The sequence below is a fragment of the Alosa pseudoharengus genome, unplaced genomic scaffold (genome assembly GCF_046254945.1).
Source record: "Alosa pseudoharengus isolate Yale_2024_CS ecotype anadromous, Long Island Sound unplaced genomic scaffold, YU_APseudo_1.1 YU_APseudo_1.1_scf_11, whole genome shotgun sequence".
Taxonomy (NCBI): domain Eukaryota; kingdom Metazoa; phylum Chordata; class Actinopteri; order Clupeiformes; family Clupeidae; genus Alosa; species Alosa pseudoharengus.
The window spans coordinates 12,763,425-12,778,282 of NW_027468576.1; the positions used below are offsets into that span (position 1 = coordinate 12,763,425).

A 14,858-nucleotide genomic window follows, 5' to 3' on the forward strand; every position below is an offset into this window, starting at 1 on the left:
ATAGTCTTTATAATGTTTATTTTCCACATTCCCGTACACCTTTAAGGGTTTTTGAACATTCCAACATACAGTAGATTCCGTTCCGTAACAATTCCGTAACAAAGTCCTAAAATTCTATATTGAATTCAATGAACCCAGATATTCCTTACATTCATTTTCTAACATTCTTGTCACACCTGTGTGACGGTATACCTTTAGGCGGGGATCACATTGGCCAGAGGTAAGCGTAACGCAACGCTCAGAATATAATAAGTTGTATCTCGTTCCTAAGTAACACAAACGGTTTGCCTAAACTAACTATGAATATGCTCATGTTGCGCTTTGAAGGTTGAACCAAGTTCAACACTCAGCTTGTTCAACGCTAGCACTGCCACCGTTCCGCTGCCAAACCATAGACAAAAATAGGAAACCTGCCGCTTGCCGCTGGTGAGTGTGATCCCTGCCTTAAGGGTTTACATGATACTTTCAACACAATAGAACAACTCAATGCAACAGCTCGGTGCATCACTGAACAATAACTCAATGCACTACAAAGAACACTTGTGTGTGGACATAACTATCATCACCACCGCCATGTCATCCTTGTATGTATCCACATAGGTTTGTCACATGATTCCATTCCATTACAGTATCTGGTCAGTATTGTAGCTTGAATGTTACTCCTCTTTTTTTGTAAGTCACATTAGAATAAAAGTGTCTGTTAAATGAATAAATATAAATGGATGTAAATGATAGTATGTGGCCAGCCCTGTTAAGGGGGAGGGGCAAGTAGAGTGTTGCTATCGCAGCACCGGGAGATAAAAGGAAGGAGTCACATTGACACCGAGTCAGACAGTAAGATAGAGGTGGGAGGACAGAAGACCTGGAAAAACAGGCTTATCACATTTCAGAGGATACAGTGCTCAGGAGGTTAACGGCGGAAGTGCAACAGAAAACAGTTGTTTGGAGAAATCTGACTCTACAGACAATGTGATGACTATGTATACATCATACGTGAATATATAAAGAAAACAAGAAAGAGAGGCACTGATCCATGACTGGAGGGACTTGTCTGAAAAAAAATATCTCACCCATCTCATCTGCCACTACTCTGGGCTTCCTGCTCAACACCCTGAAGAGGCCATGAGGAGTCTACTCGTACTGTCTGGACTAGCTTTTTTGGTGGGTAGCTGTGCCTAAAAATGGCCTATAGGCATGTATATCCTGGTAGAATAGAGGCATCCAATCTTTTTTTTAATGGGTGTCAGATTAGGCAAGGCACGGCAAGTTTATTTATATTGCTCATTTTATACACAGAGGCAACGCAATGTGCTTAAGATACACAGCAAATAATCTTAAATAGTAAATTTAAGCTGTGAATTTGCTTGCAAAATAACTCATCTGCATCAGCTACAGTATGATCCACTAGTTCTACATTAAATTAATTTACCTCAGATTGATACAGTAACTCATGTATTTAAATCCCATAATTACTAGACTGTACTACTAGATTACTACTAGACATATACTGTAAATTGTACCAAATCAAAACACTGCATCCGGGCCAGACTTTGGATATGCCTGACTGTGTTGGAAGATATTCAACTTCTGGAGAATTGTGGAATTTGTTTATGTTAGAACAAGTTGAGGAACACCAATAAACATAATAGCTCTAACCCTAACCACTATAATCATAGCATTAGACCAATCATTTGTAAATTTACCTGGAACTCCCAAGAGTGAATTCACAAGAATTTATCTTGAACTGCAGTAAATAAGAGAGTTCTTGGTAAATTCACCTCATTCCTCCTACTGAGGAACACATACAAGTGGTTTCCCTAACCTCCAGTGTTTGTTTAGAGTAGATTTAGTAAACACTGATGAACACGGATCATTTCTCCTGGGGCCTGTACTATGAAGGGAGCTTAACCTACCCAGATGTAACCCAGGGTTACTTTGTTAAACCGGGGTTGACAAAACCTGGTTATCTTTAGTGGTGTTAATCGGTACTACGACGCCGATTATGAAGTTGATTTGTTGAGCCGGGGTTAACCTCATTGGAGTTGCGCGTTCACATAAAAGGGGCGGGTTGCAGCGCAAATCACCACTTTCAGTGATGACGCGTTCACCTTATTTTACAGATAAGGGGAATGCACAATTATTATGACAAGTTATGAGGAATTAAAACCCACTTTACGACAAAAATCAAATACGTCGGCAGTGAACAAAGCAAGGCTGTTGGCAACGTATTACAGATCGGGTAGCCTAAATGCCTAAAAGTAAAGTTTTATTCCCACATGTTCTTCAAATATGTGTTACGGAGGATTAGTAGCTTACGGAATGTCTGAAATGAGTTGAAATAATTAAATAGCCTAATTTGAGTTCATAGAAAGGCCTACAGATGCAACCCAATTCAGAAGTGGGCATATAGATTAAGGATAATTTAATGTTGAAGTAGCCCCCATTGACTGATTTAGTGTATGCCTAATCCTGTGAACATTTCAGATGCAACACCATTGCCAAACGCACATGGCAGCAGGTGAAAATGAAACACAAAAACATTATTCAGAATAGTAGGTTTATATAGTTATAGCTTGCATTAATATTTCTTAATTATGAAAACATGTAGGCCTAGCCTATAGCCTTCACTTGGCCTCTGTTTTACAGCTAACAAGAAACAGGTGTCTTCGAACACTACTGTAGGAGGAAAGGCACCAGAGTGTTTTACAGTATAAGAGGAGTTGGCCATCGCAAATAATAGTGGAAGGATTCGGTCGGATTCTGGTGCTGTGGAAATGTGTAGCCTTTATGTGCAGGGTACAGTAATATGACATTCAATTCAACAAGTTTGTTAAAATGGTGATTTTTATTTATTAGGCCTACTGTAGGCTATGTCCGATTGAATACATGAATGTCCACGTAGGCTACGGGCATTGCTATGAGACGTCTTCCTAGATCATCTGACAAAGATAACGAATTCCCTCGGATGACAATCTATATCTTCATAGAGAATATCGTCCGGGTAGGCTATATATATTTTCTGGCGGTCTCTAAAACCCCTCGCCCTGCGAAGAGAGTCTCTCACGATTTGCGCTCCAATGTCGTATGGGTCATCCAGGTACGCCGACATGTCTCGGGAGAAATTGTTGGTGGAGGGGTGGTAGCCTACTTATAAAGGGTGTGGTTAACAGAAACCTCGGGTTAACCAAGAACATAACCTGGTCGGAGCAGGTTTGAGATGCAGCGTAAATTGCCATGGCAGCATACCTCGGTTAAAACCTATCCACCTTTCGTAGTACGGGTTAATCGGGAAGTTACGCCACACGTGATCAAGTTACTCTCGAAGTTACCCAGATAAGCCAGAAACCCCGCTTTGTAGTACAGGCCCCTGGTGTCTAGCCTCTATCTGTTGACCATGTTAGAACTTTTTGATTTTATTATCTCTTGTATCCAAATTGGCTATTGGGGTGTACGTGCCTGTCACTGTTTCTAGACAGGGGCGCCTGCAGGAATTTATGGTACGCACACCCATCTGGTTTGATGGTAACACTGTGTGTGCGCTGTCATTCTCTCTCCTGCTCAAACAAAAGGTGTGCATGCGTATAGTTGATTTTAAGTTGATTTTAATTAGGTGTTTACTTTACAGAAAAAATTGAATAGCCTACTGTCATGCAGTGAATGGAATACTGTGCAGAGTTGTGAAGTTATGGTAGGCCAACTTGGTGTGAATACACACACAGGGGAAATTCTCTCTGTCATTGTTGAGTAGCCTATGGTACGCCCAGTGCGTACGGCCGTACACCTGCAGGCGCGCCTGTCCAGAGAGACTCTTGAGCTCTCTCAACTCTATTGGGCAATTTGATTTGGTAGAATAATGGTTGGTAGTATAATTCTTAATTTTATTTTCATTTTATTTCTCACAATGCCTTCTTCTTCCACTTTGCTCTGAGTCTGTGTATTTTTGTTCTCTGGAGTGTCATTTGTGTCTGTGCCTCTGTCATTCTGTACATAGCGTCTTCAACATGGCTTATTGGGCCTGGACAGGTAACAATGCTGAAGTCTAATGTCACGGTTAAGGTCACTCACCATTGGTTTTTGATGTCTGACCTGCATGACACCTCATCATCTGTTGTGTTTTTGGCTAAGATGCCAACATTTTGTTTTTAAGCTAAATATCAAATATTGCTAAAAGTACTAAAACATGGTTCTGAAATGGGCTGATTTCATTTGAAGAATTTGAAGTCTATCCCAATGAAATGTCTCATAGTTTTTATTGGTCCTAATACCCTCCTGAATCATACACTAAAGTCTACTGCCATAGATAATAATAATAATAATAATAATAATAATAAGTTTTATTTATATAGCGCCTTTCTCAGACTCAAGGTCACTTTACAAAGTCAGCACAAACAAGTGGAGTGCATATTTTTTTTACAGACTAAAGGCCAAAGTTGTGCCCAACATGCACTCTAAATTGAGTAGAATAGGGGAACATTTTCAATGAATTGCTATCACTATTAAACTTCTCCAGTTGATTAGTGACATTATACCAAAGAAAAAATGCATTACAAGTGTTTGAGATTTTATGTTTATATATGCAAATTAGGCATTTATTCATAAAATGTACCATAATTTGCATATTGCAAATCACACAATTGGAAAATTGGATAAAGCCAGATTAAAAATGTATTGTTTCATTATGTTGAGACTATACAGATAGACAAAATTAAATAAGGGACTGTGGCTATGTTTCTCTACCATCCCATACATTAGAAAATACTATTTATAGTCAGATATTTTGGTATAAAATGTAGAAAATATCAGGCTATTGAAAATATATCAACATAACTCCCCACTAATCAAACACAAAATATAGATAGGAAGAAATATGTAATGAATATGTATGTTTATGTAGGTGTTACTGAAGTGGATATTTCTCCTCCACAGTGTACAGAAACCTTATTTTGAGAAAACACCCTTTAAAGATTATAGTGAAAGGGAATACATTTTTCAGCGGAAACCACTATTAACAGACAAGTCAAAGATCAACCTATTATATATATTTTAAAGTCGCTTATTTGTTCTAAAAAGCCTTTCAAAAATGTCAGTAACATCATTCATTAGCAGAATGCTAGCATGTTATGGGCAACGATGACCCAACCTGTAAGAAATCGAAAGGATAAGTACTCGTTCATTCAACTTTTGACCTATAATCCATATTGAACTTGCAAAAACTACAGTAAGATCTGTGATTTTTCAACCACAATCAACGACAAACTACAACCAAATTCAGTACAATGGGGCTTAATCTATACAGTCTGTGGACTTAATAGGAAGTGAACAGGCTCTAGACGGGCTGCGGTACAATGCACCTGCTTCCTGGTACCTCCAAAACTTGAGCTGCTGTCTGTCAGATTAAGTTCTGAAGACACGAGTAGCCTGAACAACACTCAATAACCATATAGGAAATAGTCTGCTGCGAGAGAGAAAAGTGTGGGAAATATGAAATAGTCCTATAGCCTACAGGAAGGCCTTTATATGAACTAACTGTGAGTGAGACATTGTTATTCCATTACAAACACACAACATCCATTACTTACTGTATGACTGACTTTGACCCACCTCACACAATTTGTTTGTTTGTTATTTGGTTAATTTGAATACATCCACATTTTAGTTAAAGATCCAACCTCTCGACTCCCTCTTTTGTTGTGGCCTTACCCCTAGGTCATAACAAGCTGTTACTACAACAGTATTGCCAACTACTCAAATGCATTCTCACTATATGAGGGACCTGTCAAGGGATCTATATCTGATAAACGGGGAGTTCTGTAGGCCTATACCACACCTGTTCAGGGAAATGGCTGGTAAGTTCAAAGCAGGACAGATGGATGCTTTGTGTTATCACTCAGAACAGATAATGTTAGTTAGAGACAACAACCCTCGAACTGAAAGCCTCATGATTCAGGTTCAACTACACCACTGATGCTGGAGTACTTTGAGTGTTTATTAAGGGTTTTAATTCTGTATTTTCTTAATTCATCTGCTCCTTCACCATTTCCTTCTGTCTTCTGCTGGCGTATTGTGTTACTGTAACTGTATGCTGTGTTGGTCTCACATGTCAGTGTGTGTGTGTGTGTGCAGGTCTTGTCTGAAGGGACAGGACATAGACCACACTACAAACAAAGGAGGCATAAGAGAGAGTGGGTCATCGCTCCTAAGACTCTGACTGAGAATGAGGATCACAGAGACTTGCCATTTGTGGCCAAAGTAAGAAATTGAAAGAATAGGAATAATCAAAAAGCATCATCATAAAATGGTAATAAAATGGTATGTCATGGACATTCTGTAATCATGTGCTAACATAATATGTAAGACCTTTTAGGTTGTGTACTAACATAATATGTAAGACCTTTTAGGTTGTGTACTAACATAATATGTAAGGTAATATAGTTTAGGCCCCATGTGCTAACATAATATTTAAGACAGCACAGTCCTGGTTGCATAATGTTGTTGGTTGGTTATCCAAACAGATCCGATCGGACCGAGACGACGGCCTCCCTGTATACTACTACCTGAAAGGGCCTGGCGCTGATCAGAACCCAATAAACCTATTTATGGTCACCAATGATGGCCTGGTCAGGATCACGGGGATTCTGGACCGCGAAGTGCAGGCGGAATACAACGTGAGTACATCAGGGCAAATATGTTAAAAACAAAGTTCACTGTTACAGTGAGTGTGTATACAAAAAATTGAGCTGAGCCTTGCTTTTAGTCCTAATTGGTCTTTTCTGGTGCTGCAGTCAAAGTATGAGTTAAGAAGAGGACTCAGACAGAGACAGACAAAAAAGCTGGCCAGACATGTCTGTTACGTGATGTCTGTATGTGTAGCAGGGCTGTACAGAAAAATGTGCAAAGAATGCAGTGCAGTACAGAGGTTTCAGTCCACGTGAAGTAAAGGTAGTGCATGCCATTAAGGTGCCTTAGTGCTCCTCATGTAAGTGCCAACATGAGTGTGCTGTTACTTGCCATGCACATTAGCACTGACATTTTTTGATATTGGATGAACAATTGATTTTATTGAGTGGCGCTGCAAAAGGACATGTTAATGAGATGTAGCATCATTCACATGTCTACCATCCAGTTTAGTCAATGAGTATGAAATGACAATACATATCATAAAAGCAAACAAGATATCGCAAATTCCTAATTTAAATTATTGGGATGTAACGTTTTAGGGTAGAAAATGATGCATTTTCAATACAGAAAAATCTTATTAATCACCCCTCTCCTCCATATCGGTTAGGAGGTTTGATCAGGTCAATGGCACAGAATCCCCCCGCAAAATGAGGGGAGGTCAGTGAGACGTTAAGTAACCTAAAGTTCTCTTTCAAACATTCGTTTCAATATCTCACAATGGGAAAGTGATGTTTACAACTCCCGAATGCGGAACTGCCCTCAACGAACCCACCGATATGGTACTACCGGCATGGGTCCTCAGGCTCAGAGGTCACAATTAGAACTGTATGCGCTACCGAAGGAGCAGTAACAACCAAGCGGAAAACATGTGTGAACATTAAGGGAGTGATCCAGCAGGTTGCCGACACAAGTCTTTCACTGAGATGCCTTTGAAAAAGACCCAGGATGTAGATATACCTCTGGTTGAATGCGTTCTCAGACCAGCTGGAGGCTGTTATCAAGAAACTAATGATTGAAGTTCTCAAGAAACTTGAGGTTGGTGTGTGTGTGGGCAACCTACATGTTAAATCATCTTGCACTGGATAATCTTCCTGAATCTCAATATTCTGATCACAACAACTCTGGGCAAGTCAGCACCAGAGGCTGCATTCATTGTTTTGCACTTTTTTGATGTCATCACATCACCAAAAGCAGGTTATTGGTTTTACCGAAGATATTTGCCAGTATTTTTAAACTACAAAAATACACACTTATGTATTTTGATACAAAATATGAAGCCATTTTCTTCCAACAAAATGAAAAACAAATGACAACATACTGAACTACATGTATTTTGTATTTGAAATACTTATTTTAAATACATGTATCAGAAATACTGCCTATCCGTGGCTATTGGCTTCAGCAATTCAAGCTAGGTAGTAGGCTACTGATTGTTTTGTGTTTATGTCAATTTTGCGTTAGTAGGCCTATGGCAAATTAACTCTATAAAGACCGGCGCGGCCACAAAAAAAATTAAGAGACTTGATTGGACGATGTCAATGTCAGTATGGAAAATTAACCAGTGGGCTGCTGTCAGCCCTTTTAGGGCAGGTGCTGTCAGAAAAAAATAAATAAAATAAATATAGCCTAAATGATAATTAGCCTACATCGGCGAATCGGCACAAAAAGTGCGTCGGCCCTGTCCAAGGGTTCAAAAGACCTCTGGGCCAATACTTCCAGCACCATGGCCAGATCCCATGACGTAATCATGGGGCATGATACTGGCCTTAAGCGTCGCACACCCTTCATGAAGCGACTTATCAGGGGGTGCTGAGTGCTGACCCACAGGGGAGCTGCCGAAGCCAACAAACTTTAATTGTGGAGCAAGCTTTACCTTTATCCAACAAATCCTGTAAGAAACACAGTATCTGTACCACAGAGCACTGAAACGGTAATATATGTGTGGGTCACACCACTGCTCGAACACTCGAACACTCACAACAACATTCAGCGGAAGACCAACCAACTTGCCTCTCACAGGCCAAGTCCAAAGTGCCACCATCTCGGGGCGAGGGTGGTAAATATGTCCACGTGCTTGAGATAGCAAGTCCCTGCGCAACGGTAGGGGCCATGGCTGGTCGAATAACAGGAGAGTTATCTCCTTTATCCACTGTCTGCTGGGCCATCGTGGTGCTATGAGTATCATGCTCAGACCCTTCTCCCTCACTCTGCTCAGCATAGGAATTATCAGGCTTATTGGTGGAAAAGCATAAAGCAGCACGTTTGGCCACTGGTATGCTAATGCATCCACACCCAACGGTGCGTTGTCGTCCGTAAGGGAAAAGAACAATAGACAGTTTTCTCGCGATGTGAAGAGATCTACGGCGGAGATCTGGGGGTGGAGATTCATAACTGTAGGACGGACACCCAGCGCTAAAAAGCTCTCATCTGTAATAGTCCCAGGGGAACTACTGCGATAGTTGAGGCAATCAGACCCAGCAGACGCAAGCATGTGTGGTAACGCAAGCGGCTGCCGCTCTGAAATAAAGCGAGGCACTGGTGGAACGCAGTGACCCGCCCCAGAGACAACATGGCTTGATAAGAGACTGAGTTGAGTTGGAGCCCCAGAAACTTTACGTGCTGGGTAGGCTCCAGGCTGCTCTTTTGTTTGTTTATGGAAAACCCCAATGCTGTCAGCTGTGCTGTCAGCGCAGCCATGTCGCGCGCCGCTTCCTGTGCGCTGCTTGCGCAGAGAAGCTAATCGTCCAGAAAAGTAAGGATTCTAATTCCCCTTTCCCGGAGAGGGTAAAGACCTGCCTCTGCACACTTCGAAAAAAGCCTCGGCGCGAGTGAAAGGCCAAATGGGACCACTAGGAATTCGTAAACTTTTTTGCGGAACGCAAATCTCAGATACTTCCTGTGGGGCGGGAAGATCCGTATGTGGTAGTAAGCGTCTGTCAAATCGCACGTCGTGAACCAGTCGTTTGGACAAATAGACTGCACGAGTGTCTTGTGAGACATTATTTTGAATGGATATTTGCGTAGATGCTTCTTCAATTGTCGTAAATCTAGAATAAGACGGAGGCCTCCTCCTCCGGAAAGCGAGATGAGTCGCCACTTGCCTCTGACAGCAAAATTTGATTGAAAGGAGGTGGTTTAGTTCGAAATTGTAAGCGATAGCCCCGCTTTACTGTGAGCAAAACCCACGGGTGGGGGTTGCACTCACGCCAGTAGTTTAGGTTGGTGAGAGGGCCCGCTGAACAAACATCTCTGTTCTCCACTGGAAGGGTACGAGCGTCCTCCGGTGGAGAAAGAGGGAATTGTGCAATCCGCCCGGGCCACTTTCGCTCTGTGCCGAGATCAGACAAGAATGAACATTTTGAATGTTTTTTGTCTTTTTCTTTTGCTTCATAAACTTTATTGAAAAAGGTATGGTATAGTGCAGACTGTGAAAAGGCGCACGCACGACCTGTTGCCCAATATTCTTTTGAACATCCCTCACCTCCGAGGGGAAAACTGTGGCATGTTAGAGGACACAGGGGGAACATGTGTGACCGCTCCATAACCTTTGTGGGCATGAACATGAACATGTCGTGGAACTGACCTAGGACCCTCGGAGGGGAGGGCCAGCTTCGATTATCCCCAGAGACTTGGAAACAGGGACCTCGAGGTGCTGTCCATGTCTCTTGAGCATCAGACCACCGTCCCGAGGTCTGCCGCTTTCTCTTGCCTTCCTGGGTGTTAGAAGGGCGGCTTCTCACTGGTACCGCGGTGAAAGACTGCTTCGACCAAGGCCTGGGATTAGTGGCCTTAGGCGGAGGTTGTTGCGCATTTCCCTGGACGCTTGAGTTGTCTGGCTGCGGCTGTGGTCCTCTGTTGCTCGGCCGAGAATTCACCAGTGTCGAAAGCCTCGGCAGGGGGTGCGTGGGGCACTACTTTATGTGGCAGACATAGCCCGAGCCCTTTTTGTCATCACATCGTTCTTGCATTGTCGCAAGCGCAGGGTCAAACAGATCTTTAGGGTCAACAGGTGCATACAAAATAGCCGTCTTGTCCCTGTCCGATAGACTGGACAAATTCAGCCCCATGGTGCGGCCACACCCCTGCATTCCGCCTCGGCATGTGCGAAGAGAGAGATTGGTCAGGTGGCATATCTCCTCCCATAAGCCCGGCTTGGTGCACCGCCATCGAGCTGGCACCCCATCTCCTCCAATATTTCTGCTTGATAGGCCATCAGCAACGTAGTCACGTTCAATGCCCTCACCGTCTGACACTGTGAAGCGCTCCATCTTACTGGGTAGAGATGGGGTAGCGGACGCCATAGCGGATCTCTGGTTCGGGTGGAGGTGGTATGCCACGGAGGGTTCGACAGGTGGTGGTCCCTCCAGTCCGAGCTCTTCCATGTTGTGCATGTCCAAACCGGAGCAACCTATGACAGGCACTCGGTGGGAGAGCGGCTTGTCCCAATACAGTTTCATATTCTTAAGGCAAGCAGGAACCATGGGGAGGAACTGCTTAGTGGGAGCCTGATGGACAGGGAGACGTTTACCGTCATAGATGTTCCTAGTCGCCCCGTCTGTATCCTGAGACGCCGGCCAGGGGATACCCAGCCGGTCAGCTGCCCGCTTGTACACCTCATACAGGTTAACGGATGGAGGGGTAGGAGTCCCCCCTGTTGGAGCCTCTCCGGTCGGACCCAGGGCGTCCTGAGGCTGTGTGAGGCTGTGGATAGCATCCTCCTCATCCGATGAAGCCTGGAGAGCTAGAAGTTCTGATGCGCTATCGTCCTCGTCATCGTCAATGTTCATTTCACTCCTCTCTCCTGCCAGGAAATCTTGACCGAACAAGGGGGGGGGGGGGGGAGTCGGTCTCGTTTAGGGTTGGGTATCGTTTGGGTTTTATCCGATATCGGTACTAAATCGATACTTTTAAAACGGTGCCGGTGCCGAAACGGTGCCTGAACCGGTACTTTGTTTTTACAATGTTTTAAATTAAAATGGTCTAAAGCATGAATTGCTTTTTTTATTATTGATAAGACAAATTTAAACATGAAATTGAACTGTTATATTCAATTTACTATCAATATCTCATTGCTCCTTCGAATAATACATTTAAATGTTAAAACAGCTTGCCATGCATGCACACACACAATGGTAAGGTCTGCTTTCAAGTTTACCCAGTGTAGGCGGTTTGCCATAAGCAGTGTTGGGAGTAATGCGTTACAAAAGTAATGTAATTACTGTAATATATTGCTGTTTGCGGTAACGCGGTAATGTAAGGCATTACAAAAAAAAAATCGGGTAATATTTACTCGGTACAAACTTCAGTAACGCGCGTTACAATGCAGTTTAACCCAAAATTAAGCGCTTGTTTTGTTTTGATACATATTCGCAAACACCACGCGAGAACAACAGAGGAGAAAAAATCCGCGCAAAATAGTAGAACGTTATCTCCTGATACTGGTTGAATATGACTGTGGCTGCAGCAGACTCGCAGGCGGACTCTATTTGCGGGATGGACATAAGCCTACGCTCATTATTTTCAGCTTGTCAGAGACAAGGCTATGAAGAACATAATAGTTAGTGCACTTTGTGTGCGAAACCGAAAGATCTCTCAGCTCGCGAAATAGCACAAGTAAACATCTAAAGTAGTGCCACGCTAATCTTTTTGATTCTTGATAAAACACAAACTATGCTGTTGTGCATGTCAGCTTTGTGCTGTGAACTTAAATTGAAGAGAATAAAGGGATAGAAATGCAGGAAAAGATTGTGTAGCCTGGCAGTGCCTCCGCTCCCACCATGCGCATCACGCACTTTGCGTTGGGCACCAAAGGACAGAGGGGGCACCCAAATGTAACCAATGAATAGTAGCTTTACTGCAAACTGCGTTTCACTCTTCATCAATAACGTTTACAATGTCAAAATGCACTAACACGATGTTACATGCAAGTTTGATACCTTTTGGGTTCTCTCAATCACCACGTAGTACTAGAATTGGTGGGTCTTCAATCATTCGTTTTCCAAGCATTTAGGCTACATGAAGCACATGATATGCTGAGTCGACTGAAACGCATTCCATTCCATAGCTAGGTGGATACCAGGCTCATAATTCACTTGTATTCGCAAAACGAAATGTGAAGCAACATGTCATTGCATACTTCCATTTCCAAAGTAATGAATGAAGGTTGCTTAAAACAACTTAACATTGTGCATATTATTGTTAATATTGTGCTATCAATGTAACTCAAACAAATAAGGCTTGTAAACAAGAGCTGGCAAAAGGGCATTATGACAACGTAAAGATCAATGCTCTTAAAGTGACAGTGCACCATTTATAAGTAAAACAGCATTTCTTCAGAAATTAATGTTTAAAAATACACAGTAATGGTCTGTAAATAATAGGCCTTTTATTTTACTTTAGGTGTTTGAGTTATCATTTAAATGTCACTCACTCAAAGCCACTCACTTAGGGCACCGAAATGGCCAGCAGGCCACCATCTTGACATGTCTTTATTAAAGGAACCGTATGTAAAAATTGTATTTCAATTAATCATAAAATTGCCCTGATATGTCACTAGACATTAAGAAATCATGTTCATTTCAAATACTTATATCACTGACAACAGTAGTCTGGCCAGGATATTGTCATTTAAAAAGTGAAGTTGCAGCCCTCAACTGATGTTGATGTTGTCATGTTGTGTTTTGGCCTAATGCGCCACCCTCCACCCTCCACCGCTCTACAGTAATTTGAAAGTGATTGTAGTACCCGTTTTGGCCACAATCTTACATACGGTTCCTTTAAGCTTTGATTTACAATATAGTAGGCTCTCTATTGATTTTAATGAGTAGGCCTAGGCCTTAAAGTTACAGTATTTCTATCACAATTTACCAGACTTTGACCTTTTGTCGGTTTTTAACATTCTGACTATGATTGTTCCTTGTATTGCATTATGAGCACTGCGCCTATTGCATTCTACTGTTGCCTTAAGCCTAGCTCAGTCATTATGCTATACCACATCTCCCTCCATTGGAAGAGCAAGCTGCATTGAGCGTAATAAACTGCATTTAGAATGGCAAATCCATATTTCTAGATATTTTGGTGAAAGTAACTTAAAAGTAATGCAATAGTAGTGTAATGCCTTACAATTCAGAGACAGTAATATTATAATGTAACAAATTACTTTTAAATGACAGTAATAAGTAATGCATAGTACATTACGATTTTGAAGTAACTTGCCCAACACTGATTATTTAAAACCAAGCACATTACATTTTCAATTTGAATCATTAGAAGCATATCAAAACTATAATGTTTATTCCAATGACTGTAGGCCTAATAGTTTTTACTCAAAAGGGAACAGAACACGTTGTCTCTCCGCTCTGTTTTACCAGTGTCAGAGAAGGGCCATTTGGTCGGCATGTGGCTTCGTCTGTGATTGTTTAATCGCTAATAAGAGCCGCCGTTATGTCTGCTAACCACCAGATGTCACTGTTTTGTATTCGATGCTTTGACACTTCGAAACACTTACGATACAATCAGGAAGAACCTTCCAAAGCCTCGTGGGGCTTCATTCGCCCAACCCTAGATACAAGTCTGGTGCGGGATTATATAGGGTTATCCCGACTGGGTCTGCCATTGGCAGACGTGATTCTGTGGCTTCCGTTGATTGGCACGCAAGAGGCGTTCCCATTGTGAGATACCGAAACGAATGTTTGAAAGAGAACATATTTTTTCTCTTCTTGTTTACCCTTGAGTTACCCTTAGCTCAGTGTTGTTTTCCGTGCCACAGGAAATGCTTTGGGTACAGACATGAAGGGCTGAAAATAACGATTATTTTCATAGTCGATTAATCTGACGATTATTTTCTCGATTAATCAATTAGTTGTTTGATTGATAAAATGCCAGAGAATAGTGACTGGTTAATTCCAAAGCTCAAGATTATGTCTTCAAATGTCTTGTTTTGTCTACACACCAAAGTTATTTAGGTCACTGTAATAGAGGAGAAAGCTTCAGTTTTTTTCAATTTTAATGTATTTTCCTTAAAGAATGACACAAACTGATTAATCAATTATCAAAATAGTTGCCAATTCATTTAATAGTTAACAACTAATCGGTTAATCGTTGCAGTCCTACAGACATGATTGGTTGCATAGTTGGAGAGGGTCTATACTTCCCATGGGTCTTTGCAAATGCCTGATCTT

The 14,858-nt window shown here is 41.9% G+C and overlaps 1 protein-coding gene across 1 annotated transcript in view; it reads left to right on the forward strand.

Annotated features, from left to right (window-relative positions):
- The first annotated feature begins 844 nt into the window (after nucleotides 1–844).
- The window catches only part of LOC143117496 (desmoglein-2.1-like), a 36,147-nt gene continuing 22,133 nt past the window's right edge, over nucleotides 845–14,858 (forward strand). The window contains exons 1-3 of the mRNA XM_076279244.1: nucleotides 845–1,161; nucleotides 6,124–6,249; nucleotides 6,513–6,665. Of these exons, the coding sequence (XP_076135359.1) occupies nucleotides 1,123–1,161; nucleotides 6,124–6,249; nucleotides 6,513–6,665 (318 nt within the window). The 5' untranslated portion in view covers nucleotides 845–1,122. The remainder of the gene's footprint in view (nucleotides 1,162–6,123; nucleotides 6,250–6,512; nucleotides 6,666–14,858) is intronic.